This window comes from Ovis canadensis, chromosome 17 (assembly GCF_042477335.2).
Source record: "Ovis canadensis isolate MfBH-ARS-UI-01 breed Bighorn chromosome 17, ARS-UI_OviCan_v2, whole genome shotgun sequence".
NCBI lineage: Eukaryota > Metazoa > Chordata > Mammalia > Artiodactyla > Bovidae > Ovis > Ovis canadensis.
Window position 1 is genome coordinate 65,406,100 of NC_091261.1, and position 27,613 is coordinate 65,433,712.

Below are 27,613 nucleotides of genomic sequence, written 5' to 3' on the forward strand. Positions count from 1 at the left end.
TGGTGGAGCTGGGAGACGCCCCTACTCTGCTCACCCTCTCCACCCAGAAAGCCACTCTAATTCGTTCCCAGTACTCCAGCTGCAGGAATTGGTGAGGTCAGGGGTGGTTGGGGCTGGGGGTTTATGAAGAAGAAGGTGAGGTCCTACTCTAGGCTGAGCCATGGAGAAGGCAAAGTCATGTATAGTTGATGCCAAGGTTGTTTGTGAGACCTCTGTGATGGGGATGGGAAAGTCTCATTCCATCTGTCTTGGGCAACTGGGGTGGTGTAAATAGTGTCCTCCCCAAATGTCTGTCCACTCTGAACCTCGCAGTGTGACCTTATTTGGAAGCAGGGTCTCTGCAGATGTCATTAGTTACGGATCTTGAGATGAGACACCCTGGACTTAGGGAGGACCCTAAATCTGATGATGGGTCTCCTTATAAGAAGAAGAAAGGGAATTTTAGGAACACATACACAGAGAGGAGGGCCATGTGAAGACAGCGCAGAGGTTGGAGTGATGCCGTTGTCAGCCAAGGCTTGCCTGAGACCACCAGGAGCTGGAAGAGGCCAGGAAGCAGCCTCCACCGGAGCCTCCAGGAGCACAGCCCTGACAGCACCTTGATTTTGGACTTCTGGCTTCCAGAGCTGAGAGAGTAAACTTCCGTGGCTTTAAGCCACCTTAGTCAGTGGAGCTTTGTTATAGCGGCCCCAGGAAACTAAATACAGCAACAGTGATGTGACGCTTCCCTCTGAAAGCACATGGGACTGGGTGAGGAGGGAAGTCTTCTAGCCTGTTCTACTCAAAGTGTGGCCCAGGGGCCAGCAGCATTTGCTTCGCCCGGAGCTGATTACAAATACAGAACCTCGGGCAACTGAAGCCTCTGCATTTGGCAAACTCCCCAGGAGATCTGGGAACTCATCACGGAGAAGCACTGGCCAGGTATAGAAGCCGCACCGGCTCCACCCTCTGCACGCTGCGGGCCCTGAGGGGACAGGCCAGGCCAGTCTCGGTCACCCTGGCACCGATGCCTCAAGTCAGGGAGAGATGGGACGACTCAGCTCTGGGCACATTCAAAAACTATTTCCAGAACATCTGTGCTATGTCACAACTTGAATACTCGTGAGAGGCTATGCTAGTTTCCCATTGTTCCTGGAACAAACTGCCACAAACCAGGAGGCTTAAAACAACAGATTCTTATTCTCTCTCAGTTGTGGAGGTCAGAAATCTGACAACAAGGTGTGGGGGCATGGCTGTGCTCCCTCTGAAGGCTCCAGGGCAGGACCCTTCCTGGCCTTCCAGCTTCCGGTGGCTCCCGGTCCCTTGGCTTGCGGCCGCATCACTCTAGTCTCGGCCTTTGTGTTCACACGGCCTTCTTCCCCGTGTATCTCTATCCCAAAGACCTTTCTTCCCCCAAAAGGTCACATTTGCAGGTTCCAGGCATGAAGATGTAGATGTTTATCTTGGAGTCACCGTTCAGCCCACTGCAGTGGCACCTGTAGACTCACCTCGCTCTTCTCCAGTGCCGTGCGCCGCCCTGCTCCTGCACCCGCAGGAAGGCAGCCTGGCCACACTGGTTTTCTCAGTCAGAATGCTTGGGTGGCAAGAATGGCCGAAACCAGACAGCACAGCCCTCCAGGCTCTGTGCCTCCCCCGACAGGGACCTGACCCCCCGTGGCTTGAGGCCAGGGCAGCTGTGTCTGCAGCCCCGGTCATTGTCTCCCTTACTCAGAACCACAGCAGGCACACGGCGGAGAGTCCAAGAGGCTGTCCCATTCCTTGCAGCCGTTTTGCTTATGATGTCTCTACCCTTATCAGAACTGTCTAGGAAAAAATTTTGGAAAATGACACCCTCTTATTTCCCACTCTTTCCTTTGGGTTGCACAGTCTCAGTGGTGAATGATGTTGGAGGATGACCAGTATGGCCTCCAAAGATACCTCCCACAAATCCACACTCCAAAGATAACCGTTATCCCACAAATCCACACGCGCAACTACACCACTGTGCCTCGTAGTACCTCTCATGTAGCACCAGGGGGCAGCACTGAGACGGCTTGTGTTTCCAGGTTCAGATCCCAGTTCAAGTCCTGCCTATACCACTTACTCCCTGGTTTACTGGAGACGAATTAACTCACCTCGGAGCTTCACACTTCTCTTCTATAAATTGGGAGAAATTTATCAGAGCCTGCCTCATACAGTCATTGGGAGGCTTCCACGTGCATGGCACATGGCGGCACTTGCTAAGTGTTAATTGTTGTCATCACCTGTGTGTCCCTCCGATCAGTGAAATTCTCCAAGCCTGGGACTGAATTATACTAAATTTGTGTACTCGGAATCCGGTACACAGTAACCACCTAGTAATTGTTTGTTGATTGAATTAGAAAAAAAGATTCAGACACAGAAAAAGGGGAAAGAGCTATTTAAATGAAAAGGTACATTTTTCAACTAGTGCTTTCTGCTTGTCACGTGTTCACCTACTCAGATAGCATTTATTGAGTGCCTGCTGTGTGCAGGGACCATGACACTGGAAACGTGGCCGTGAGTCTGCCGATGCAGACACGGGCCCCGCCCTCAGGGAACATGCATTCTGGTGGCAGAGGTGAACGGACCATCATGCAAATAGCCTGTTGTCTCAAATCCAGGGGAGCATTTGGGATAAGGAGGGGCTTACATTCCCCCGCCTTGGAAAAAGAGCCTCATTTCTGGGGTTCACGATGGGGCCCTCATCTTTCTGGAAGTATGTCTGTTAACACACGAGTCCAGAACCGCAGTGCCAGTCAGGGACCGTGGGAGCTCCCCAGATTGGCCTGGAACTTCCTGGAAGGTTCTTGTGCCCTCTTGCCCCCTCCCCAAAGGGTCGTTCCAAGCCTGGTGCTGACTCCACGTGTCTGACTTTGCAACTCTACTCCCCAGAAATGGAGGGGCTGGGGGGGGACGTATATCCCCAGCTGTCACCGAGTTAGAGAGAAGGAGCCTTAACTGATAGAGACATACCGTAGGAACAGCCCCTTCAGGGCTCTAATTCATTTTCAAGACATTTAAGAATAACAAAATGTTTTAATGATTTCTTAGGGGAATTAGGAAGACATATTTTTGTTCTCATTAAATTTTATCCTCAGACACAAGAACCAAATGTCAGATGTGTTGTTGGTGCTCAGAGCTTCCCTGCTCACTGTCCCCGCCACACACACCCCGCCCCAACCCCCTCCATAAAAATAACACTCCTGGAAAATTTGCCAGGATGCACACTCTCCTGTTTTTATATTTCTTGACAGGCAAATTATTTGTCGAAATACTTCCTCCTCCTCCCCCCCCCAGCCCCCGCCACCAAGCCACACAAGTCCTGATTCAACATTTTTGTTTTGAGTGACTGCTGCCAACACAAATCTTTGGCAGAGAATGCGATATAGCGTGATTGCTCAGCAAGTATTTTGATAAGTGTGCAGCCTGTATGTCTGTAATTACGAAAGAAAACCGTAAATCTTTTGGATATTGTTCACACAGATGTGGCGTGAAGTGAGAAAAAAAGCAGTAAAACGTGTTAAAAGCATAATTAATGTCATTGTTGTGGAGGATGATTTGATTTAAACCTTTCTGACTTCTGTACCGGTGACGGCTGCTTCTTTATCACGCTCATAGTCACTAGGTACCAACCCAAGCTTCAGAGAGAGCTAACTTCCTGAGTGATTAGTTAACAGTGCAAAAAAGGGAAAAAATTTAAATGAAAACAAGGAAAGAGGGAATAAGAGGGCAGGCAGAGGAACACTGCTGAGGAGATAAGAGAGGTGAGTGCTCCTCCCAATTTTTTTTTTCCTCTGGCTTTACTTTGGTATTTTTTAGACTGTTGCAGGAAATGGCAACTCCTGGCACGCATTTATCTCTCTGTTCCTTCTTTCAAGAGGCAAGGCTGGACAGCTTAGGTGATGGAGATTGTAGCATCGGACACGGTGGGGTGGGTGTTTTTGAGCTGTGTGGGCTTGGGCAGAGACCTGAACTTCTCTGTGCTCTGGTCTCTGTGTGTTTAGCCGAGGGATAGTAGAGCCTGCTAGTCCGTCACTGCAAGGATCCTATACCTGCGCATGAAAGCATTTGGCAGGGCTTGATAATCAGCAGCCCATTGCAAAGCTGACATCAAGGTATAAGTTACACACATCACATGCATTGGCTGTGGATTTCATTCGGCTCTGTCAGTTGTCAAGGGTGTGGGGTGAGAGATTTAGGGAACAGAGTTAATGAATGTGTAGTAGGAAAATACTTTGCAATGTTTAAGATCTTCAAATTTTTCTCTGCAGTTATAAAAGTTGCATATGCCTACTGTCAAATTTCAAAAATACACGAAATAGAAGGGAGGCAGGGGGAACTGCATACTGGAAAAGCAGTGGCAATGTTTTGTTGTTTTTCTATCTGATCTTTTCCCCATGTCCTTTTTCAGATTGGCCATGCCTTCTGCATGTACCACTTTCAGTTCTGATTCCTTTCACTCACTACAAGCATCTGTATTTCCCTGTGTGATTACGAATTCTGAGTAACTTTGGTTCATCTTGTGTAATAGTCTCTTGCGTGGCTGTATTATAATTTACTGAACCTCCTCCCCAACACTGGGCGTTTGGGGTTCTTGGGAATGCATGGCGTATTGGTGCTGTGCTGTAGTTCTGAGGGTTAAGAAAGAAAACTTGGGAAGGGACATGTATCCATATATTGACCACAAACCCAGGAATAGTCAGAAAGACTAAGAATTCTTTTTTCTTCTTGCTGATGTATTTTGTACTCCTTCATTTCTTAGTTACACTAAATATCTTTTCATATGTTATGAACCATTCATATTTATTCTTTTATGAATCACTGGTTTGCATATACTTAGCCCATTTTTCTAACAGAAATCATTTTCTTATTGATTTGTGGACACTCTTTGTGTATTAGGGATATTAACCTTTGTCCCGGTAAACGTGTTTCATAGCTTCACCCCTAGTTTGCCTTTTGTTTCTTAACGTTGTTCACAATGTCTCTTGTATACGGTACATGGTAGGCATTCAAAAAGTATTTGCAGAAAGCAGGAAATCTTACCAGACCTTTGCTTTATGGCTTCTTGATTTATTGTCATATTTTTTTTAAAAAAGCCCTTCTTGCCTGAAGGTTATATAGCTTTTTAAAGTACTTTTGTGATCTGAATTTTTAGAAATTTGAATCTTTGAAGCATCTGAAATAGATGTTGATGAAAGTAGTGAGGGAGGTTAAGAATTTAGCATTGTGTCTATCCCAAATGGCTAGCTCTACTGCCATCTAGTGGATAAGCCGCCTTCGCAGATAAAGGCAAAATAGATTTTAATGTAACAAGAGAGCCCTCATTGTCTCTGGCAGCCCTCACCTCCTTCCCTTCCTCCCAGTACATACATCTGCCCAGTTGGTCCTCTAGGGGTCAAGGGAGCACAGAAAGGTAACATTAAAGATTATTTAACCCATAAAAAATGCAAAGTTTAATGATGACAGATTTTTCCCAAAGATGATACTTAACTTCAGAAGGCATTGTCCCCCACCCTTGTTTTCTGCCATTTCTTCTGCCAGGAGTGCCCCCTGCCCTGGCCTCCCGTCTTACTCTCACTACCCCTGACAGCTAAGGGTTGAAAGATGATTAGAGGAGAGCATCCAGCGTGATGCTGGTACCCAGTGGGTACTCAGAGAATGGCTGTGCCCTTTCAGAAGAGATGACAGGAGTTTCAGCTGTGGCTTTTCATCAGCTCATTCTCTGAGCATCTACTGTGTGCTGAGCCCTGTGGAAACTCAAACCCGAGTCCTACCCTGCCCTCAGAGTCCAGCAGGGACCATGTGACCCCAAAGCAGACAGCCAAATCCAGCAGGAAAAGGGCTCCAAGGTGGGAAGGCCAGGAAGGGTGCTGCAGGGAGAGCAGCCTTTGGATTTGGTTTTAAATGATGAACTACCCTCCTTGCGGGTTGGTTTCTTGGGTGCTTCTTCTGTGTCAGGCAGGGCACTCAGCCCCTTACAGAAAGGAGTTCGCTTATCCCGACTGCCCCCATGGAGGTATGTATTGCCATCCTGCTTTCGGCCTGCCTGTGCAGCCGAAATAGTGCAGGCTCAGAAGGGTCAAGCCACTTGCCCAGGGTCACACAGCAGACAGGTAGTGAACACTGAATCTTCATCCCTGACTCCAAACGCGGATGCAGGATTAACTTTAAAATTGAAAGGGCTAAGGGATTTCCTGGTGGTCCAGTAGTTAAGACTCCATGCTCCAATACAGGGAGGCAGGAGTTCGATCCCTGGTTGGGGAACTGAGATCCCACATGCCGCACTGCGCAGCGCCCCCCAAAATTGAAGGAATTGGGACAACACCGTTAGAGATTTGACATCCAAAGAGAGTGAAAAACAGCTAATGGTCTCTGCTGCCTGTAGGTTGAGAAGTTCTAGGCTGAGAGGGTGGGCCTCTTGCAGAAGTGCAGATGCATCAGCTGGAGGAAGATTGTTAACCCTCACAGACAAGTATGCCTGGTCTTCCCAGCCCAGGGCTCCAAAGGCTGGTATTATACTTTCACTGAGTCACAGAGCTCTCAATTTCAGGGGGCAGAGCCATGCCAGGAGGGGCAGTCACAGGACTCCAGGCTGCAGCACCCTCTCACTGAGTTGGGACCACTCCCCAATCTGCCGTCTTGTATCCTATATCACACCTGACTCCTCCGATCCTCAGTTTCCTCACTTGTGAAATACAGATGCTCTCACCTCATTGTAGGCCCACTGGGTGGATCCAGTGGGGATGGAGGATGCTTACCACGGTGCCTGGCTCAGAGGAGTGCCCCTGTGCGATTCATTCTGCAGACACTGAGCTCCCGCTGTGTGCCAGGTACTCTCCCCAGCACCAGGGCCAAGATGCTAAATAAAACACTGTGCCTGCCTGCCTGGAACTTTCTGTGCAGCCCAGTCTGTGGAAACCCTATTTTTCTTACAGTGGACATGAGTCTGAGTCCCAGCTCTGCTCTTGCTCCCTGGCTGGGTAGCCTTGAAGTGAGTAGCTCCACCTCTCTGCGCCTCTGTTTTCTTCTCTGGAAATGCGCACTTACCTCCTGGTGCCTCTGGGAGGATTAAGCGAGGTGAAGCGTGTGCATTCCTAAACTGGGTGTCTAGCACAGAGTAAATGCTCAGGAGACCAGTGGCTGCTGTTGCTGTTGCCCATGGTGTTACTATCACATCACCTACCAGCGCCAAGAAGGAAGACCCACTCCAGCCCCCTCTGTCCATGCTCAAGCCAGGAGACCTCGAAGCAGCCGGCCCTGGCGGTGGAGGGGAAAAAGGGTGGCGGGACACCTGGCCTCCATTTGCATACAAGGGCTGGGCAACCCATCTGCTGTCAAAAAGTTAGGATTAAAGGATCAAAGGGAGGCTCACTGCCTCCGTTGGTAGCCTGAGCCTCCCGCCCACACGGGCACCCGGAGCTGGGGCCCAGATGGGAGAAGGCTTCTGTCTCAGAGAGGTTTTGGAGGGGCACACGCATACTTCTGCATATACATGTTTCTAAACAGCCTCTCGGGCAGCCTTTGCAGCTCCCGTTTCCTAAGAAAGCTCTCAATGCCACTTTCCTTCAGATGGACACAGGGGGAGGAATGAGATTCCTAGATTCACCGTTCTCCCCCCACAACCCCGTAGACACTTAAAAAAAAAAAAACTCCAACAGCATCAGCTAGTGGTAGAAGATGGAATAGAGGGTATTCTGTTCGTCTCCTCCTACAGTGGCTTTGGAAAGCCTGGTGTGGGATTAAAATATTATAAATCTACTGGCAGTATTCTCTAGGGGTTTAGATCCAATGTACCCAAAATGAATTAGTCATTTTATTAAGCAGTTTATGCATAAAGAGCAAGCTGATGGCTGTAAGACAAAGGCATGCCGCTTCTCGACGACGCTTCCCCTCCCCGCCTGCCCGTCAGGACCTGCCACCTCGGATGGTTCATATTTGATCTTCCGTGTCTGCCAGCGTGCTCAATTAATCCAAAGAATTTGTAGTCAGACCGTTCTGATTTGAGGTCCCCTGTTTGGGGCTTTTTTTATTCAAGTTGAATCTAAAGCCGTTTGATTCTTGCTGCCACTGCCCTTGTCTATGTATCGACATGGTATGTTGCTAGAGTGAAGTGGGGGAAATAAAGTCCCGCTCAGGGCCCTGGGCAGCCTCGTGTCTCTGCTGAAAGGTTTTCAGCGGAAGTGCTGAGCCCAGCAGCAACCTGGGCTCCCAGGCTCCAGACGAGGGGCTGGGGGGATGTTCTGTCACATCTGACGCTAACATAGGAGACTTGCCAGACCCGGGAGGAGGAGCAGCACAGGTCGCTTTGGAGATGAGGGGTCAGCGGGACCCAGCGCTTCCCCAAGGAGAGTCACCCGACATAGGGAGCAGTCGCGATGTAGCTGGCACAGCATAAACTGTGAACACATTGCGTACCAGGTATCACCTTTCTACTTCCTTCTAGATAAAGTCAGTCGGGTGCAAAGCATCTTAAATGCCTACAGAACCTGGGAATCTTTCCTTTTAACCATGGAAGAGCTAGCTTCAAGCTCCAGGTCTTGAGCAGGCAATGGGGGTATAACTAGAATTAACAGCACCCTTGGTTTTTCCTTTGTATTTATTTTTATGGGTAAAAGTACCTTGTTTATAATACAGAATTCAATGATCTATTTACAATAGTGAGATACATATTCCTTTAAAATACATTTAAATTAAAAACATTGAATCACATAAGGACAGGTGTCAAATTGGTAATCTTCAGGTGGGCAGGTGGATGCAGCTGAAGTCGTAACGTGAGGACCCCAGCATCTGGCTCTTAGGCCACACAGCGTTCAAATCCAGCTCCACCTTTTTCAACAAGAGGCTTCCCTCTTCTGGGCTGCAGTTTTCTCATCTTGGAAGTGGGGATGATAGCAATGTCTCCTATGGTTGTTTTGATGATTAAATGAGATATAAATACATGCAAAGTACCTGGCATTTGTCAGGGCACATTGCGGGGGGTGAAGAAATGTCAGTTCCCTGGAGCTTTTGGCTCAAGATGCTTGGTGGTCATCTCATCTACTCTTTACCCCAGCTTCCTGGTTTTGGGTGCCCCGTCTGCTCCAGAATGAATGGTTGCTAGAGTTGTGGGGACAAAGGCCAGAAACTAGCCTGCTCTGAACCCAGTCACCACCCACCAGCACCCAGAATAACCTACAGGGTGGAGAAGTGAAGCTGGCACCAAGAATTGCCCAGGCATCGCCAGCCTCTCCGAGCCCCACGTCTTCATCTGTAAAATGGGTCTGTTGCTGTGAGGATGAGGCTAAGTTGTGTTTGTGGAACAGTAACTTGGGGGTGGGGGGGATCGGGCAGGACGGTCTGCCACCCTTTCTTGGTGTGATGGGGGCTGTTTTTCCCGGTGTTTCTCTCTCGGGCCCCTGCTGGCTTCCTCATTTCCCTCAGGGCTCTGCTCAGATGTCACCACCTTCACAAAGCCTTCCCTGACCTGCTGCCTCAATTAACATCCTCCCCCCAGGGTGAGGGGCGCATCTCAGGCCAAGCTCTCTCCTGACCCTGCTTTGTGTTCCTTCTCAGCCCCCTTAGAGCCTTTAATTTGCCTGCCCTTTGTCTGTCTCCCCTCTCTAGAATGTCAGCCCCGGGAAGGCAGGAATTTCCTCTTACTTACTGCTGTCTTCAGGGCTCAGAAACTTCCCTGGCACTGAGTAGATGCTCAGGAAATATCTGGCAACTGAAGAGATGGTATCTGATACGTAGTAGGTGCTCAGTAAATGCAAACTGATGAATCAGTGGCTGAATTAGGGACTGTATTAGTTTCCTCCTGCTGCTGTAACAAATGACCTCTGATTTGGATGCTTCAAACAAGTCACATTTATTGAGCACCTACTGTGTGCCCAAGGAGAAGGGAGGTGGTGAGGAGTGAAAACTGAATGCCCCCAGGCCCCCGTAACTGTCAGGCTCTCTGAGAAACCTCTTCCCAACATATTTAAGATTTGCTGTCATTACTGTCTCTTTCACTTTGTAAGGGCAGCCAGTGACGTACAGCTGATGCATCAGCTCATACCACTCGGACAAAGTAAGCAGGAAGCCCTTGGAAGTGCCGGCTCCCCCGGCTGAGCATTTCACCTGTGCGTAACTTGGCAGAAACTTCCAGTCATCTGAATACTAGGAATTTTTTTTTTTTCTTCCCTAACTCAATCCCCAGTAGCTCAGGCATCCATGGATATCTTCCCAGATAGGGATGTTGGGAAGAAATGAGTTTACTCACACACTGTAAAGTGTAGGACCTCTGTAGAGAGGAAATCAAGAGTGGAGTATGCCTGGGGAGAGAAGTGATTACCATTGCTGTGCGGTTTCCAGAGCAGGGACCACACTCAACCCACAGCCCAGTTTCTCAGCAGTGGGAGAGGACGCACGTGCAGGAGAATCAGAGGTCAGTGCTCTTACGTCCTCTTATGAAGCAGCTTGTCTTCCTGGAAGGCTGGTGAAATGGGCGCACCAGGAGGGGAGTAGGTTAGGCTTGAGTAAGGACTTCCTTCCGAGGAAACTTGGAGTCTAGCAGCTCCTTAGTCCTGCTCTCTCGCAGTTGGTATCCAGCAGCCAGTCACCATGTGTTATGGATTGAATTGTGTGCCCCTAAAAGTTACACTGAAGTCCTAGCCCCTAGTGCCTGTGAACGTGACCTTATTTGGGACCAGAGAATTTGCAGATGTGAGCATGCTACGGGAAGGCCCTTAGGGTGAGCCCCTAATCCAGTGGGCCGGCGTGCGTGCTCAGTCACTGCAGTCGTGTCTGACTCTTTGCAACGCTATGGGCTGTGGGCCCGCTGGGCTCCCCTCTCTCTTCTCTTAAGGACAGTGTGACTGCTGTCCTCACAGAAAGAGGAGAGAGACATACAGAAGAGGGCCAGCTGATGACAGGCAGAGATTGAAGTGGTGCCACTACAAACCGAGAAACGCCCCAGCTTGCCAGCAACACCAGAAGCTAGGAGAAAGTGTGGAGCAGATCAGGAAAGTGTGGCTCTGCCGACCCCTTGATTTTGGACTTTGGGCCTCCAGGGCACACACAGTGCCTTCATTTTCTGGGACTACCCATAGACTGGATGGTTTAAAGCAGTGGAGATTTATTCTGTCCGTTTTGGAGCCCAGAAGCCCTAAATCAAGATGCTGGCAGGGTTGGTTCCTTTTGAAGGCACGCAGGAGAATAGGTTCCAGTCCTCTCCCCCAGCCAGCCTGGGCACTCCTTGACTCGCAGACACGTCATTTCAGTCTCCATCTCTGTCTTCAGGACCTTCCCTGCGTGTCACCTCTCTGTGTCCTCTCTTTTTGTAGAGACACCAGTCGTTGGATTAGTCGGCCCTAATCCAGTTGACCCCATCTTAACTTGATTTCATCTGCGAAGACCCTGTTTCTTTTTTTTTTTAATTTGGCTGCACCAGATCTCAGTGGCAGCATGGGGGATCTTCAGTCTTCCTTGGGGCATGCAAACTTGTAGTTGCAGCGTGTGGGATCTAGGTCCCTGATCAGGGGTCAAACCTGGGTACCCACCACACACACACTCCAGGAACACAAAATCTCAGCCGCTGGACCCACCAGAGGAGTCCCAGACCCGGTTTCTAAATAAAGTCACATTCACAAGTTCTGAATGGACATGAATTTGGCGGAACACTGTTCAGCCTAGAGCACCACACCGCATCAGTTCTTGCTGTCTGCCTCTGGAGTCTGAGCACTCCACCCTGCCTCTCCTGCCGCCATCCCGGTCCCAGCGTCTTGCTGCCTGGACTGTTGCAGCAGTCTCCTGTCTGGCTCCCTCTACAGCCCATTTTTTCACACAGCAACTTGGATGAGCCTTTCAAGAAGGCAAATTAGAACTTGTCACTTCCTAATGCTCTGAAGATATATTCCATCCCCATCCATATTATCTGACTGGAACTTAAGCTACACAGAGACAAGGCCACTACTGTGCCCCCCTCAAAGAGATGCTCAACTTGCTGAGTGAAGCAGGTGCATGGACTCATAGGTCCCCCTGAAGTGAGCTGCACCCACTTCAGACTCACCACTGTGGCATAAAGCATAAGCATGGGCTCCACACCCACAGACTCTGGACTCTAGCTGCGACCTCACAGGGGAGGCTATGTGACTATCCCCATTTTACAGACCAGGACACTGAGGTCTCTGAGCGGTGAAAGAGTAATCACATGTTGGTTTGGGTCCTCTGGAAGCATACAGATGCCAAGATGGCGTTAGATGTACGAGAGGTTTTTGGGAGAAAATGCCTGGGAAGGATGAAGGAGAGGGAGAGGAGAAGGCCAGGAGAGCCTTCACATGGCAATGCTGGTCTGACACCTGGGAAGGGAGGGGAGAGGAAGGAGGGTTGGTGGGAGGAATCTCACACCACAGTGCAGATCTCAAAACAGTCTATAGCCAGGCTGATGGGAGCCCCAAAGCAGGATACACTCATCTGCTCAGGTGTTTCAGGTAAGAAAACACCACAAACCAGGTGACTTAAACGACAAGGTTTTATTACTCACAGTTCTGGAGGCTGGAAGTCTTAAGATCGAGGTGCCAGCCGGGCTGGTTCCTGGTGAGAGCTCTTTTCCTGGCTTGCAGACGCCTTCTGCATCTTAGTAGGCTGATGCTTTGCTCTGATCCCACACTGCCACAAGGCATAAGAATTAGGGCAACACTCACTTAGAGTCTGTTAGGGGTCAAGCACTGTCCCAGAAGCTCAGCGCGCTCATGCATCCCTGCACTACCCTCTGTGGTAGGTCCCGTTGTTATTCCCGTTTTACTGACGGCGAAACTGAGGCTCAGCGGACCTATGTGACTTTCCCTGAGGCTGCCACAGCCCGGATTTGACCGTCAGCCTCCCAGCCTGTCCCCCTCCCTCTTTTATCTTGAGAGGCTGTGGGAATTTGGAGGAGTCGCAACATCCAAACCTCGAGTGTCAAGTTCATCTGGAAAGCTGTTTATTAATCGCCCTGAGCATCCCAGCTCCAAGGAATAGGCCCAAGGCCAAAAGCACTCACTTAGCAGGACCTTGCCCCCTATCTGCTGACATCCAGTGCTGATTGAGCGTGTGCCTGGGGTCGACTCATCAGAGAGACTTGAAGGTGGAGCTCAGAGAAGTCAGATGCTTTGTCCCAGGTCCCCCAGCCAGCCAGCGGCAAGGCCAAGAAAGAGCCCTCAGTGTCGTGCTTCTGGCCTGATGATTGCCAGGCCACACCTCAGGGCAGCTTGGTCCACTGCCGGGAGTGACCAGGCTCTCTGGTTCAGACTCCACCCCTGCCGCTTCTGAGCTAACGTTCTTAGGCACATAGAATCTCCTCTCCGGGCCTTCATTTCCTTGTCTAAAAAAATGGAAATAGCAGCTACCTTTATCAGGCCTCACCTTGGGGAAGTGATTTCCACGTGCTCCCCCGGCCCCACACCATGCCTCTGTTTCCCCATCTGTGGACTAGGAACACAACAGCCCTACCTAACAGTGTTGTGGTGAAGATGGAATGAATTCTAATCCATGTGAAGTGGTCTGGCTGTTAGGACTCAGCCACTGCCTGACCTTGGCCGTCATTTGAACCTCCCCTCACTTTCTCTCTCCAACCGGGGATCCAGGGGAAGCATAGTGTGGGGAGAAGAGGCCCAAAGGCCCACCGTGGCCCTACTGCCCCCTCACTTTCAGACTTTAGGGAAGTTACGGGACTCTACTTTTCCCCACTCTGCTCTGGGGTTGTGGGGTGGGGAGGTTGGACAATGGACAAATTGTCCCTCCTTGGGCGACTCTTTCTAAGCTGGAGCCTTTCAGTCCCTGAGTGGAGTTCAAAGCAGGACCGCTGGATTCTGAGTGTCCCAGACACTGACGAGAGTATATGCGGCCTCGCCATATCCTGAGTCTCCTGGAGTTTGGCCACAGACTACCACTGCTGGAACACCGCGGGGCCAGTACGCTGCCCCTCTCAGGATAATAACAGCAGCCCACTCTGTGTCCAGCCCTAGTCTCCACCTGGCACTGTGCAAATCTTGTTCTCTCATCCAGTCCTTGCAGTACCATCGTACAGGTCAGAAAATAGAGGCTTAAAGAGGTTACCTAACTGTCCAAAGGTCACATGGCCAGTCTGGAGCTGGAGCTGACACCAGCAGTCCTTAAATCACGCTGCCTCTCCCAATAATCATTTTCAGTCTTCCCAGTAGTAACTTCTGAGAGGCAGAAACTGTTTCCTTTTCCCACTTTTTAGTGGGAAAACTGAGGCTCAAGACCAGTGCTGGACTTAGGGTTCTGAAAGTGTCGTCACCCAGTATTCTTGCCTAGAGAATCCCATGGACAGAGGAACCTGGCTGGCTACAGTCCATGGGGTCGCAAAGAGTCAGACACAACTGAGCTATTAACTTTCACTTACACTTTTTTCCTACCCTGTACGGGCAAATGAAGCCAAAGAGACGGAGCCCGGGAACCCGCTGGCCCCGTAAAGTATCACTGGCCACCCCCACTCCTCTAGCCTCTCCGGGGTCACCTGAGGTCAGCTTCCCCTGGACAGAGAGTATCAGGCAACAAAGAACGACCACAGGGCCTCCGAGCAGAACAAACCTCCATTTCTGATCCCTGGAAATGAGGTAAATGACATCCCTTCTCACCCGAGCGGCGTCTTTTGGCTTGGACAGGCTCCTGGCCAGCCAGCCCCTGAGCCATGAGCTGGATCTGTTCCACCTCCTGGAACCAGAGCGAGCCCTCCATGTCCGCTCCCAAGCTGCAGCCTCCGTGTTTATCTAACCTCCCTGACCCTGGCAAGCGCTTGTCGCCTGTTTCTTCTTTTCTCAAAAACCAGGACACAATAGGAAGCGTTTCCTTGAACTTATTAAAAAATCCAGACTTGTAAATTAATTTGTCCGTGTTGTACAAAGGCAGTGCAGATGGGCTCATTAGCATGCACACAACAAATAATTATAGATGAATTTTTAGCTGGCCTGCCTAATGCGCTTGCTGGGTTAATTATGTCAATGTATAATTACATCAGCCCGGGGAGACATAATGGCATACCCCGCTGAGCAGGCCCTGCCTAATGACGGGGCGTGGGGGGAGTGCTGACAGCGGAGAGACGGCAGTGGCGTTCCCGTGCACCTGCTTACCTCGACACAAACGCCCATTGTCCGAGCCTCCCACCACCTCAACAGACAGGCAGGAGGAGAGGGAGAAAATGCAGAGGTGGCCTTGTTCCAGCCGGACCTGAAGGCCCCCAAGTATAGGCTCTACCCCGTTTCTTCCATCAGCAGATATTTATTGGGTTGGACTGTGGGTCAGGCGTCATTCACCCACAAGGGGTCCAGTGGAGCAAAAGGAGATGCGGTCCCAGCCCTGCCTCGTGTGGAGTTTGCAGTCCAGCGGGCATCCACTGGGTGCACTTGTAAATCATTGAAAATGGGAAGTGCAGCGACTGCTGTGAAAGAAAGGTGCAGACAGCTGGGAGAGCACATACTGGAAAACCAGCTAACTGGTCAGGGAAGGCTTCCTGGAAGACCTGGCATTTGAATTGCTAAGACGAGTAAGCATCAACTAGCTGAAAAGGACAGAGGAGGGCAGAAGGCTCCTGGTTGTACAAAGCCTCTGGGATGGGAAGGTGCATATGAGAGACTGAGAGAAGAAGGTCAGTATTGTTGGTACTCAGAAGGGCAGGGAAAATAGCAAGGGCTTCTATGTGTTCTGAGCGGACCAAGGGCCAGGCACCATGTTGAGAACTTTGCATGAATCTTCATCACAGGCTCATGAGGTCAGTATTTTTGTGGTGAGGCACAGAGAGGCAGCACCACTTGCCAAGGTCACACAGCAATCCTGAGAAGCAAGTGTGGATTAGATTTGGGCCAAGGATGTCTGACTCCAGGGTCCACACCAGCAGAGAGTAGCGGCCAAGCAGATGCTAGCGGGAGATCCCAGAGGAGGAACCAGAAAGAGAGAGGGCTCTTGGGCACTAGAAAAACTTGTGGAACAGACCGGGCCCCTCGGCCTGAAGCAAAGAGGCCCCGGCTTTCTTGGGGCCCCGTGAATACCTACCTACGCATGGCTGTTGTTGTTGTTTAGTCAGTAAGCTGTGTCCGACCCTTTTGTGAACTCATGGTCTCTAGCGTGCCAGGCTCCACTGTCCATGGGATTTTCCAGGCAAGAGTACTGGAGTGGGTTGCCACTTCCTTCTCCAGGGGATTTTCTCAGCCCAGGGATTGAACCCATGTCTCCTGCCTTAGCAGTCATGTTCTTTACCCCTGAGCCACCAGGGAAGCCCCTTCCTATACCCGGCTATTTCAGCCTGGGGTTGAAATATCCAGAGCACCGGGACAGGAAGTTTTTAATGGCATTGGAGAAAGAGACCCAGACTTGAGTCTCTCCTCCACGCTTCAGCAAATCGCTGCTTCTCTGAGCCTTAGTTTCCTCATCTGTGAAAACAAGTTAGATCTAAGCCATACTCCAGGGGATGCTGGTGCGTCGTGGGATTGGTTCCCAAGGACTGGCTTTGTAACCTGGAAGATGCTCCACCAACCACCCGCCCCAAGTGGAGAGCTGCTGAAAGAGGTGGTTGGATTCTAGATTTGAAGGAAGAGGAAGTGCTTGCTAGCTGCCAGCAATAGGAACAGAATTCCAGGTGGAAAGACCTGTAGTCCTCAATTTTTTTTTGCTGTTGGGACATTTGGAGACATCTTATATCCAGCTTTATATTTGGTCCCCAGGAAAAAAAAATCATTTAGTCAACCATAAGTGTTCACAAAAGGTGGTGTGTTGGCCCAGATCCGTTGAAAAGCACCGCAAGGATTATATGTGCAAGGATGCTATTAGGGGACCTTGGGTGAAGGAAAATAGGGAGAGAGTGAGAAGTGGGGAACTGGGAGAAAGCCTAAGGAAGGAAGTCCTGAGTGAGGTCGTGGGCTGGTCCTCAGAGCAGTTCCTTATCCCCCAAGCAGGTCTGCCCCCATCCTTGCTGCCTTATCTGGGAAGTTCCCTGAGAAGGAAACACTTGTACTGATGAATTTCAGAGCGTGCCTGCTGGGGTCCTTGCCAAGTGACGCTCCCTCTGGTTGGAGGTGTGCAAGACGCCATCTCATGGCCACCACCGATGGCATTTAGAATCACCAGAATGCAGTTATTGTAACAATTTTTATTCTCAGCTGGGCAGGACACCCACACCCATGGGAAGAGCACAGGCTCTTCAGAGCAGGTGCCTGGAGAAGCTCTGCTCCCTCATCAAGCAGAAAGTGCACAATGCTCCCATAAGCCAGCAGAGATTCCAGACAGCTCCAAGGGATGGTTCCTCCCACATGAGCTCCCTGGCCTGCAGAGCTCCTCCTACCACTGTCCTTTCTCTGTGCAGACCCCGTGCCTGTGTTTGAGGTGGCACGCAGCCCAGACGACAGACTGCAGCCCCCCAGCTTCGACCCCAGTGGGCCCCCGCGGCGAGAGCTCCACGCTTCGTGGAAGAGACACCCTGAGCTCCTCGGCGCCAAAGGTACTGATAAGGCTCTCACAGAAGGTCCATAATAAGCAAATGGGCTGTGACTCTTTGGCAGCCAAACTCTGCCACCCCTGTGGGGGGAAGAGGGGCAGGGAACTCAACTTTATCATTTTAGAAGTGGGATGGGTTAAGGTACACTTCTGCTGAAACAGGCTGACCCCAAATTTCAGAGGCTTAATGTGTTTGAAGAGAGAACTTTCAGGGGATGGTCCACACAGTCATTCAGGGACCCAGGTTGTGGTCGTCAGCATGCAGCATCCACAGTCACAAGTGCATGTTTGACATCTGATCAAGAGGCAGAGAAAGAATGTGGAGGATCACACTGAGATTTGTGGGGTCCAGACCTCGGAGGGGCAAGCATCACCTTGGCCACATCCCATTGGCCAAAGCTCAGTCACGTGGCTATACTCTGCTGCAAAGGAGGCTGGGAAATGTAGTCTGCCCAGGAGGAGAGTGGAAAAGGGTGTAGGAGCCAACACTGTCTCAGCTCCAAATGAGACAAGTAATATAGTCTCTAGGTGTACATATGTTGTGATAAAATGTTTAAAAGTAAGAGAATGATGAACAAAATTCAGCATGGTGATTACCGCTGGAGGGTACGATGTAAGGTAGGAAGTCTCCATAGGGAGAGCAAATAGTAGCAGGGGAAAGCCATTGGTAACCATCCCAGTCTTGGGTGTTCATTGACCTGCATGCCAGGCACTGTGGTAGGCACTAGGGACCCAGCCAGGAATAAAACAGAAAAATCTCTGCCCTCATCATGTTGACCTTCTGGAGGGAGGAACTGATTGTCAACAAATAAATTAGTAAAATATATAGTATGTCAGTTGGTGAAAAATCTTTGGGAAGAAAATTAAGCAGAGAATTGGGGAAGATTCGGGTTAAGGCTTCTTGTCTAAGGAATGAATGAATAGGGTTTACCTCAGGTCTGTAAGCTTTTTCTGAAAAGGGCTAGAAAGTAATTATCTTGGATGCTGCAGGTCATGCAGTTTTCGTCACAACGACGTAACACTGGGTGAAAGCAGCTGTGGATAATATGTGAATTACTACATATTAATTTGGGGGCATGACTTTATTCTAGTAAAACTTTATTGACAAAACAGGTAGCGAGCCAGATTTGGCATGTAGTGAAGACAAAATGGGCTGAGGCCCGTCAAACGGAAGCATGACACAGAGTCACTTTTCAGGAAACAACCACTTTCACACTCCCCCATTTCTCAACATCCTCCCTTCACCCCTCTCCCCCACATTGCCTAGTGAGCACCTGCTGCAAGCCTGGCCCTAGGCAGGGTCTTCTGGGGAAGACTTACAGTGACTAAAATAACAGCATTTTGACAGCTCTGGTCCTGCACCTGGAACACCCTTCCAGCTACCCTGACAAGCCAGGACTTGGCAGTTCTTCAGCCCCTGCTCATATGTATGCCTCTATGAAGCCCCTGAGATTCCCCAGCAAAGCCATCACCGCTTCCTCTGAGGTCTGAACGTCCTTCTCTATGAATAATATTAATAGAAGTTGTGGAAATGGCCTCTTGAGAGCATTTGCTCTGTGTGGTGTGCTTTTCACACAGCAGCTCACTGGCCCCATTTTACAGATGGGGAAACTTGAGTCACAGAAGCAGCAGGTACCCAAGTAGGGAATCAAAACAAAAAATCTTGACCTTGGACCTGGGCTGTGTTTCTTCTTGAGGACCCTTATTATTCTGCATCATGATGGTCAAACCTTGCTTTTCTGTTCACTGCTGTGGCCTCCACATCTGGAACATTCCCAGACCATGTGTGTACACGTGTTATGTGTGTCTTATGCGCTGACCTCTCTGCCAGCCTCTCAGGGGACTCACTCTACAAACTGCCCAGCTCTACGCTCACCCTCCTGTGCCAGGCTCACAGTAGAAACGTTATAACCAGGACAGAATTTCACTGAGTCACGTGGACCTGTGGTTGGGAGACCAAATTTTGGAGCTCTTGAGCCACTCACCCTCGATAGCTGGCCCCTGGGCATGTCTCTCTCCATGAATTTGGTGCCAAAGGCACACACTGATCTCCAAATGAGGCCCCATAGCATTCACAAAGATGGACCTGGTGTGGGCCCTGCCCCAGGGCACCTGCAGGTGAGGGGTAATGACCAACATCTGAGTATGTGCCGTCAATCATGGGGAAGGGAAAGCAGTGTGGCAGGTCCTCAGTAGGTTAAATCTGGAGTTCCCCTGTGACCCCACCATTCCCCTCCTAGGATATACCCTAAAAAACTGAAAACAAGTGCTCAGACAAAACTTGTACACAAATGTTTATAGAAGCACTGTTCACAGTAGCCAAATGATAGAAATAATCTAAATGCCCAGCAGTGGATGAATGGAAAAACAACAAAATATGATATATCCGTAAAATGGAATATTATCCGGCCATAAAAAAGGAATGAAGCACTGACCCATGGTCCAATTGGAATGAAGCTCAAAGACATGTCGAGTGAAAGAATCAACTCACAAAAGGACATATGCTATGATTCTAGTGATGGGAGATATCCAAAATACACAAATCCATAGCAACAGAAAGCAGAAAATTGGTCAGCCAGGGAAGGGAGTGAGGAGTGTCTGCTTAATGGGGACACGTTTCATTTTGGGGTGATGACAGCGTCCTGGAATTACTGACAATGATTGCACAGTATTTTTGACTATACTACGTCACTAAATTGTGTATTTTAAAATGGTTAAAATGGTGAATTTTATGTGTATTTTACCATGATTTTTTTTTAATCATACAGAAGGCCAAGGAGGCAGGGACAGGTCTGAGAGGGCAAAGGAACCTCTGGGTGTGCTGCCCAGGGCCCACACGATGGGAGTCTGACTCTCTTATGCAGGTGTTCGCCAAGCCTGCAACCCAGCCAACCATGGTGGCGGCAAGTCTGATGGCTGTGCTGTCTCCAGTGCTGAGTTTGGGAAATTGATTCTCCTCCCAGAACCATTGATCAAGCTGGTTTGCAGAAAGCGGCTCCGGTCGTCACGCCGCTCTCAGCAATGGGCAGTTTTCCCTCTTCTTCTTCCTTCAGAGCAGAGAGAGGGGACGTCACCAGCCGGGCCCACGCTGACCGAGGCGAGCCGCCTCCCAGGCATTCCCAGCAAAGCCCTCCTGACAGAAACTTTGCTGCAGAGAAATGAGGCAGAGAAACAAAAGTGAGTTGGGAAGGACGGGCGGGCCCCTGCTGCTCCATCTGTCTGGGAGAGGGGGCCTGGAAAGTCACCCCTGCCAGGGCCCATTGGGAATCCAGATGCAGTCTAAAGATGCAGACGCCGGCCTAGGTTCACACCACGTGTCAGCAGCTCAGTGACCCGCCCTGGGCCGGTCACGTCGCCTCACTGAGCCGCAGTTTCCCCATCTGAAAAATGGGGGCTAATGGTGGTATGTTAGTCATGGTTCCCCAGAGAAGCAGAACCAGTAGGATTTTTTTTTTTTTTAATTAAGAGTTGTATTTCCAGGACCTACCTAACTCACATGATTGAAGCTAGCAAGTCTGAATTGGTAGAGCTGGCCAGCAGGCTGGAAACTGTCAGGTAGAAGTCAGCGCTGGCTGCCATCTTGAGACAGAATTTCTTCTTCAGTTTTGTTCTTAAGACTGTCAACAACAACAACAACAACAATTTTTAAAGGGGGATTTCCCTGGCAGTCCAGTGGTTAAGATTCTGAGCTTCAGCTGCATGGGGCACAGGTTTGGTCCTTGGTTGGGGAACTAAAACTAAGATCCCACATGCTGTACAGCATGCCCAGATTATTTTTAATCAAAAAAAAAAAAAAAAAGTTAAGACCTTCAACTGACTAGATGAGGCCCACCCCTGTTATTGCAAATACTTTCCTTTACTTAACATCAACTGATTGTAGATGTTAATTCCATCTACAGAATCCCTTCACAGTGTGTGACTGCATAACTGGGTAGTATAGCCCAGCCAAATGGACATATAATACTGACTGTCACAGGCCATATCAACTCCTAGTCTGCCCTGAGAATGAATGAAATGAAATGGCCCCTCTGAATGCTTAGCTCAATGTTCACACGGCCCATGTCAGTAAGCATTTGCCTTTACAGTTAGTGCAGTGTTGATAAAATATGCATTCTTAGGGCCTCTCTAGGACAGTTTCATGATGATCATTCCATGTATCTTTTCTGTTATTCACTTATTTCTTCATCCCACATATCTATGGAACCACCTGCTGTGTGCCAGGCACTGTTCTAGGGAAGAGCTGCGAACAAAATGCACAAAACTCTCTGCCCTCCTGGACTTTACTTTCTCATGAGGAAGACACAAAAAAGATAAATAAGTAGTGTACTAGATGATAAAGCTTGTGACAACAGATAAAACAGAAGAGGGAGCAGACAAGACGGGCCAAAGTGTTCAATAGAGCGTTAGAGGAAGTCTCACTGAGAAGGTGTTAGAGGAAGTCTCACTCAGAAGGTCCAACTTTTTGCAACCCCATGGACCGCAGCACACCAGACTTCTCTATCTTTCACTATCTTGCAAAATTTGCTCAAATTCACATACATTGATTTGGCAGTGCCATCCAGCCATCTCACCCTCTGCTGCCCCCTTCTCCTGCCCACTCTTTCCCAGCATCAGGGTCTTTTCCAATGAATCGGCTATCGCATCAGGTGGCAAAAGTATTGGAGCTTCAGCTTCAACATCAGTCCTTCTGATGAATATTCAGGGTTGGTTTCCTACAGAATAGAGTGAGCAAAGCCCTAAGGAGTTGAGGGAGTCTTGCAGGCATATGGGGCAAGGAACAGTCAGTGCAAAGGTCCTGAGGCAGGAACATGCCTGATGCGTTTGAATGGCAAGGAGAGGAGAGGGCAGGATAAGATCAGGGTAAACAAGGCCCCTTCCCTGGAGTCACTGAGCCAGAATAAGGTAAGGCTCAGGCTTTGCATAATCCCTCCCCCAGCTCAGTGAGAAGTCTTCTTTCTCTGCTGAGATGCTTGCCTCACATCTGAGTTAGGCCACAGTGGGCTGGCAGGGCTTCCCAAACTCCTGCCACAGAAAGGGAAAAAAATTGCCTCTCCAGGGGACAATAAGAGTAAACAGTGGTATTGGAATTCTGAGGGCTGGGCGCCATGCTGAACGTGCCTCATAGTACCCACTGAGGCAGACTCCATCACAAACCCCATTTTTATTATGTATTTATTTTGGGCTATGTTGGATGTTTGTTGCTTTGCACCGGCTTTCTCTGGTTGCAGCATTGGGGGCTACTCTTCACGGTGGTGCTTGGGCTTCTCACTGCAACAAACCATCTTATAGATGAAGAAACTGAGGGCCAGAGAGGCAGGGTCACTGGAAGCTTAACTGGGCATCAGCTCTAATGGAGGCCACACTGTCAGCAAAAGAGCAGGGCAGCCAGGTGCCTGCGTGTCATGGATTCATTAAAAAGCCCCAGGTGCAGATTACAGGGAGTGGGTGAGGGCATAGGAAGCCCGGAGGGGCTGGTCCACACGCCAGGTGTTTTCACAGGGGCCTTCAAGAAGTACAGATCACTTTGGCAGCCAGACTGGGGGAAGCCGAGGAGAAGATCAAGGTCCTACACTCAGGTGCGTATCAGGCACGTGTCCCCTGCCCGCACATCACCCCAGCCCGTCAGTCCAGGAGGGCCAGTGGGAAGAGGAGGGGCAAGGACACTAAAGACTCAGAGGGCCAGAAAGGCGTTTGGGAAGGGAGAGGAGAGACCTGCATTACCCCCCGGATATTGGAGCTCCAATTCCAGGGGTCATACTACTATGGAGAGAGGGTTTGAGATAGTATTAAATCAGGGGCGGCAAATGCAGTGCCCGCTGGGGCTGGACAAGCACCCAAGCCAGCTGGATCAGAGAGTGCAGTAGGGAGGAGGGGAGGGGTCTGGGTCAAACTGGAGAACCCAGGCCTCATCTAAAGAGGCGGCCGCTGCTGAGTCTCAGCCAGGCACTGCCCAGTACGGCCAGTCCCTTCCGCTCTCCTCAAGAAATCAGAAATGTGGAATGCTGTGAGAAATCCTTATTTATCACGCATGTATCTATTGACTTTGTTGTTCGTCCTTGTCCCCCTCACTTCTAGGCAGGACCTCAGGGTGGGTGAGTTCATGGAAGGATGGCCCCACCTAGGTCCTGGAGGGACCTCAACGTGTTAGGGGCTCATACCCCGGGTTCTGGGACCAGCCAGCCCCTCCACTTACCTGGGTCCCCTGAGCTTCATGGACTCCCAGAGAATGATATCATCTGCCCTCCCTTCCCTGGCCACTCCACAGCCCTCCCACCAGCTTGATGCCCTTGTAGGAGCAGGAAACTCACTAACTGTCGCCAGTTCCGAGAGGAAAATCATTGCTCACTACCCCAAGCCTCATTCTGCCTTCTGGGCTCTACAGAAGGGGAGAGAGTTCCACCTCCCTGGGGACGGAGGACCTCACCCTGGCGCTCTAATTTTTCTCAGCGTTAAAGGCCACGCAGACTGAGCTGCTGGAGCTGCGGCGGAAATACGACGAGGAGGCAGCATCCAAGTAAGTGAGCGCCTCCCCCCGACCCTCCCAGACCTGCCTCCTCCTTCTGACTCTCCTCCCTCTGATTCTGCCTGAGGCACTCATTTCATACCCTGTGTTCCACACTCGCACACAGCTGCTCACCAGCCGTTCGTGGTGCCATCCACGCGCCACAGACCATAAAGGACACTCTGGGTTGCCAGCTTGGCCCACTCGACTGCCCAGAGGCTTCTTGTCCCATCCTCCCGGCGCTGTCCCCACTCCCCAACCTCACAATCCAACCCCCAGGGCCAAGTGTCATCTTCAGTTATTCTGGACTCAATGTTTCTTCGGGCTCTAAGATATCACTTAATCCTCAAACACGAATATTTAGCACCTACTGTTTACCCGCTGCTATGCTGGGTCCCTGGAGGAAACATCAGAACATGGCCCTGTCCTCAGTCAAGGAGAAGAGACAGATACTAGCTGATGTATAGGAATAAATTCTTTCATGTGCAGATACTGCTGAGCACTTATTGTATGCCTGACACTGTTGGGGGCACATAGTAAATGCGATGAAGGGAAAAATCGAGAGAGCAGCAAGAGAGAATGACAGGGAGAGGTGGGTCCCGTTATCCAGGGTAGTCAGGGAGGACTTCTCTGAGGAGATGACCTTCAGAGCGAGACCTCAAAAACAAGAAGGCGATGGGCACATGATGAAAGCTGGGGAAGGTACTCTGGGCAGTGAGAAAGCCTGTGCAAAAAAAAGGCCTTGAAGCAGAACATGCATGAATCACGAGTGTGACTTTTAGTCACCACATGTTCCTCGCAGACCACCCCCTACCCCACACTAGACGGAGGGGGCAACTGAGGTGGATAAGGCCTGTCCTGATCCTCTAGGCCCTGCCAACCCAGAGGTGTGGGGAGGCAGCAAAGTAAATGAGGGGAGTTGAGGGAGGCCTCCTAGAACACGGCAGCTGGGTTTACAGCTCAGGACCTGGGGACTTCCCTGGTGGTCCAGCAGTTAAGACTTCACCTCTCAGGGCAGGGTTGTGGGTTCAATCCCTGGTCAGGGAGCTAAGATTCCACATGGCCCACCGTCAAAAAACAACAACATAAAACAGAAGCAGCGCTGTAACAAATTCAACAAAGGCTTTAAAAACGGTCCACATAAAAAAAGTCTTAAATAAGCAGAAATAAAGCTCAAGCCCTGTCCTCTTGAGGAAGGCCTCAACAGAACCACAGGCTGGAGGTGTAGTTTAGTGACAGCATCAGAGGGTGGACCCCCGTGGGGGATGAGGGGTCAGGCTGCCTGGAAGGGGCCCAGTGCTAAGGCCCCATTTTCATTTCCCCGCAGCCTGACCTCTTCAGTAGGAAGGATGGAAGGCAGCCTTCTCACAGCCTCCATCGCAAGACCCTTGGGTTGGCAGGGGCTGGGGAGTTTCAGGAAGGGCAGGGGCCCTGGGACCTGCCAGAATCCCTTCCTCAGGGCCTCATCTTTCTGTCTCAGGGCAGATGAAGTCGGCCTGATCATGACCAACCTGGAGAAAGCTAATCAGGTGAGGAGACGTTTGCTGGGGCTCACTGGCCCAGGGTGGGGGGAGTCCCGGGCTGGGCGGAGGGGAGGGAGCTGAGTTCAGTCAGGATTCATTGAACTACATCCTGTGCTGAGCACTGGGGCTAGGGCATGTCAGAAGGACCCGGCCCCTGCGTTGCCACACAGACAGAACGCTCAGAAATGGGGTGATGCGGGCAGCAGTGGTTGAGGAAGGGGCACCTGACCGAGACTCAGGACTGGGAAGACATCCCAGAGAAAGGTCGTTGAGCTGAGACCTGATGAGTAACTGGAGCTTGCAGAGGATGCATTCCCGGCACAGGGTGGCCCTGGCAAAGGCCACGAAGCAGCCTGCAGAGCACGACGAGCGCCCTTCCCCGTGGAAGAGAGGCAGAGCAGGGACCAGGGGTCCAAGCCCATCCCCAGGCTAAGCTGGGACACGGGTCTCCCCCAGCCGGACTAAGTGAGGAGCCAGGTTCCGCAGAGCCAGGGGCAGTGACAAGGGGCCCGCCTGGGGCTGCTTCTCTCCCTCTGTCCCGACCTGGGGGTCTCCGCCAGCCTCCTCACTCTACCACCCGCTGAGCGCTGGGTGGCCCCCAACCTTCCCTGGAGCTCCCACATCCTCATCGCAGCCCGGATCCCTGGAAGTCCTTCAGCCTCTCTGAGTCTCGGTTTTCGCATTTATAAATGGGGTTCCCACATCCTGCCTCCCTCTGGCTTCAGATGTGTTGCCATCTGGGGGGCTGGGTTGGGCAGGACTTTGAAAGGAGGTAGGACCCGGCCATGCGGGTTCAGTCTGGAGTCCCGCGGGCCCACCACACCTCTTCCCCAGTGCCCTGCGACACAAGCAGCCAGGGCCATGGCCAGGAGGGGTCAGCAGTGTGACAGGGCAGGCAGTCATCTCCCTGGGGGTGGTGAAGGGAGGCCTCCTAGGAGGGGCACTCTGAGCTGGGTTCTAAAGCCCAGGCGCTGCCCTCCCGAGGAATGGAAGAGGGCACGGCGGAGGCAAAGGCCCAGATGCATGTCTGTGGGGGCCCAAGGACGCGGTGCTCCCTCCTCGAGGAAAGTTGGGAAAGAATAACATTTTTTAGATTGATTTTTTAAGTAGGTAATCCAGGGCATAGCCCGGAAACTCCATCTCCCCTCCTTGAACTCACCCCCAGACCCCCTCCCCTCAGTAGCCTCCGTTACCATGTCTGGGGTCTCCTCCCAGAGAGGCATTCACAAGTCCATGAATATCTACTTTTACCCCTTTTTAAACAGAAACAATAGTTACCAAGTGCACCCTTCTGAACCTTGGCTTTGCTGTCTACGTATCTTAGAGCTCGTTTCGGATCCACGTATAAGGCAGTTCCTCCAGTTTCACAGCTGCGTCATATTATACTACACGGACGTGTCATCAACTAACCCAGGAGAAGGCAAAGTTTCTGTAAAGGACCTGAGGGTATATTTCAGCCTTGCAAGTCGCTGTCAAAATTGTTCAAAATTTTGCCATGGTAGAGTGACAGCGTAGACAATGTGGACGTGAATGGGCGTGGCTGTGTTCCAATAAAACTTTATTTACATAAACAGGCAGCAGGCTGCATTTTGCCGACCTCTGATCTAACTCATACCCTTCCGGTGGTATTTCCAGTATTTTAATCATCATCCTTACTACTGCAGGGAATAACCTGGTACAGATATCACTTCATACATACCCAAGCCGCTACACAGGGCAAGTTCCTAGAAGTGGAACTGTTGGGTGAAAGAGCCAGGTGCTTATAATTTGGCAGATGTGGCCAGACTGCCTTCCATGGGTTAACCAGTTTACACCCCCTTCAGCAAGATGAGAGAGCCTGTTTTCTCACAGCCTCGCCAGCACCATGTGGCATCAAACTTTTGGATTTCTGCCAAACAGGCTTAAGAAGAGAGACCTTCGAGCAGTCTGAATAGGAAGCATTTTTGATAATGTTTCTTTTTTTGAGTATAAAACAAAACCTTCTCATTATAGAATATTGAAAAAAAAAGGACACGTCACCGTGTTAGTCTTTAATATCTGTATTTATTAATACTATCTTAAATGTGAGCAAGAGGATTCTGGAGCAGGTCGTTATTACTTGCATAGTAAAAACCATGCCAGTTTTCCCCAGCTGTTT

At 50.5% G+C, this 27,613-nt stretch overlaps 1 protein-coding gene and 1 long non-coding RNA gene across 5 annotated transcripts in view; one reads left to right on the forward strand and one right to left on the reverse strand.

Annotated features, from left to right (window-relative positions):
* Positions 1-27,613, forward strand: part of CUX2 (cut like homeobox 2) — a 275,625-nt gene that overhangs the window by 218,259 nt on the left and 29,753 nt on the right. For 3 of the 4 annotated variants that reach the window (XM_069557872.1, XM_069557873.1, XM_069557874.1), the window contains exons 5-9: positions 17,321-17,455; positions 20,505-20,628; positions 22,951-23,027; positions 23,899-23,965; positions 25,434-25,482. In XM_069557872.1, the coding sequence (XP_069413973.1) occupies positions 17,321-17,455; positions 20,505-20,628; positions 22,951-23,027; positions 23,899-23,965; positions 25,434-25,482 (452 nt within the window). Of the gene's footprint in view, positions 1-17,320; positions 17,456-20,504; positions 20,629-22,950; positions 23,028-23,895; positions 23,966-25,433; positions 25,483-27,613 lie in introns of those variants that run through there. The other variant, XM_069557875.1, reaches the window with a different exon arrangement.
* LOC138422657 (uncharacterized) overlaps positions 19,724-27,613 on the reverse strand; it is a 40,352-nt gene continuing 32,462 nt past the window's right edge. The window contains exons 3-4 of the long non-coding RNA XR_011249959.1: positions 20,939-21,068; positions 19,724-20,599 (exon numbers count right to left, since the gene is read on the reverse strand). This is a non-coding gene — a long non-coding RNA (uncharacterized lncRNA). The remainder of the gene's footprint in view (positions 20,600-20,938; positions 21,069-27,613) is intronic.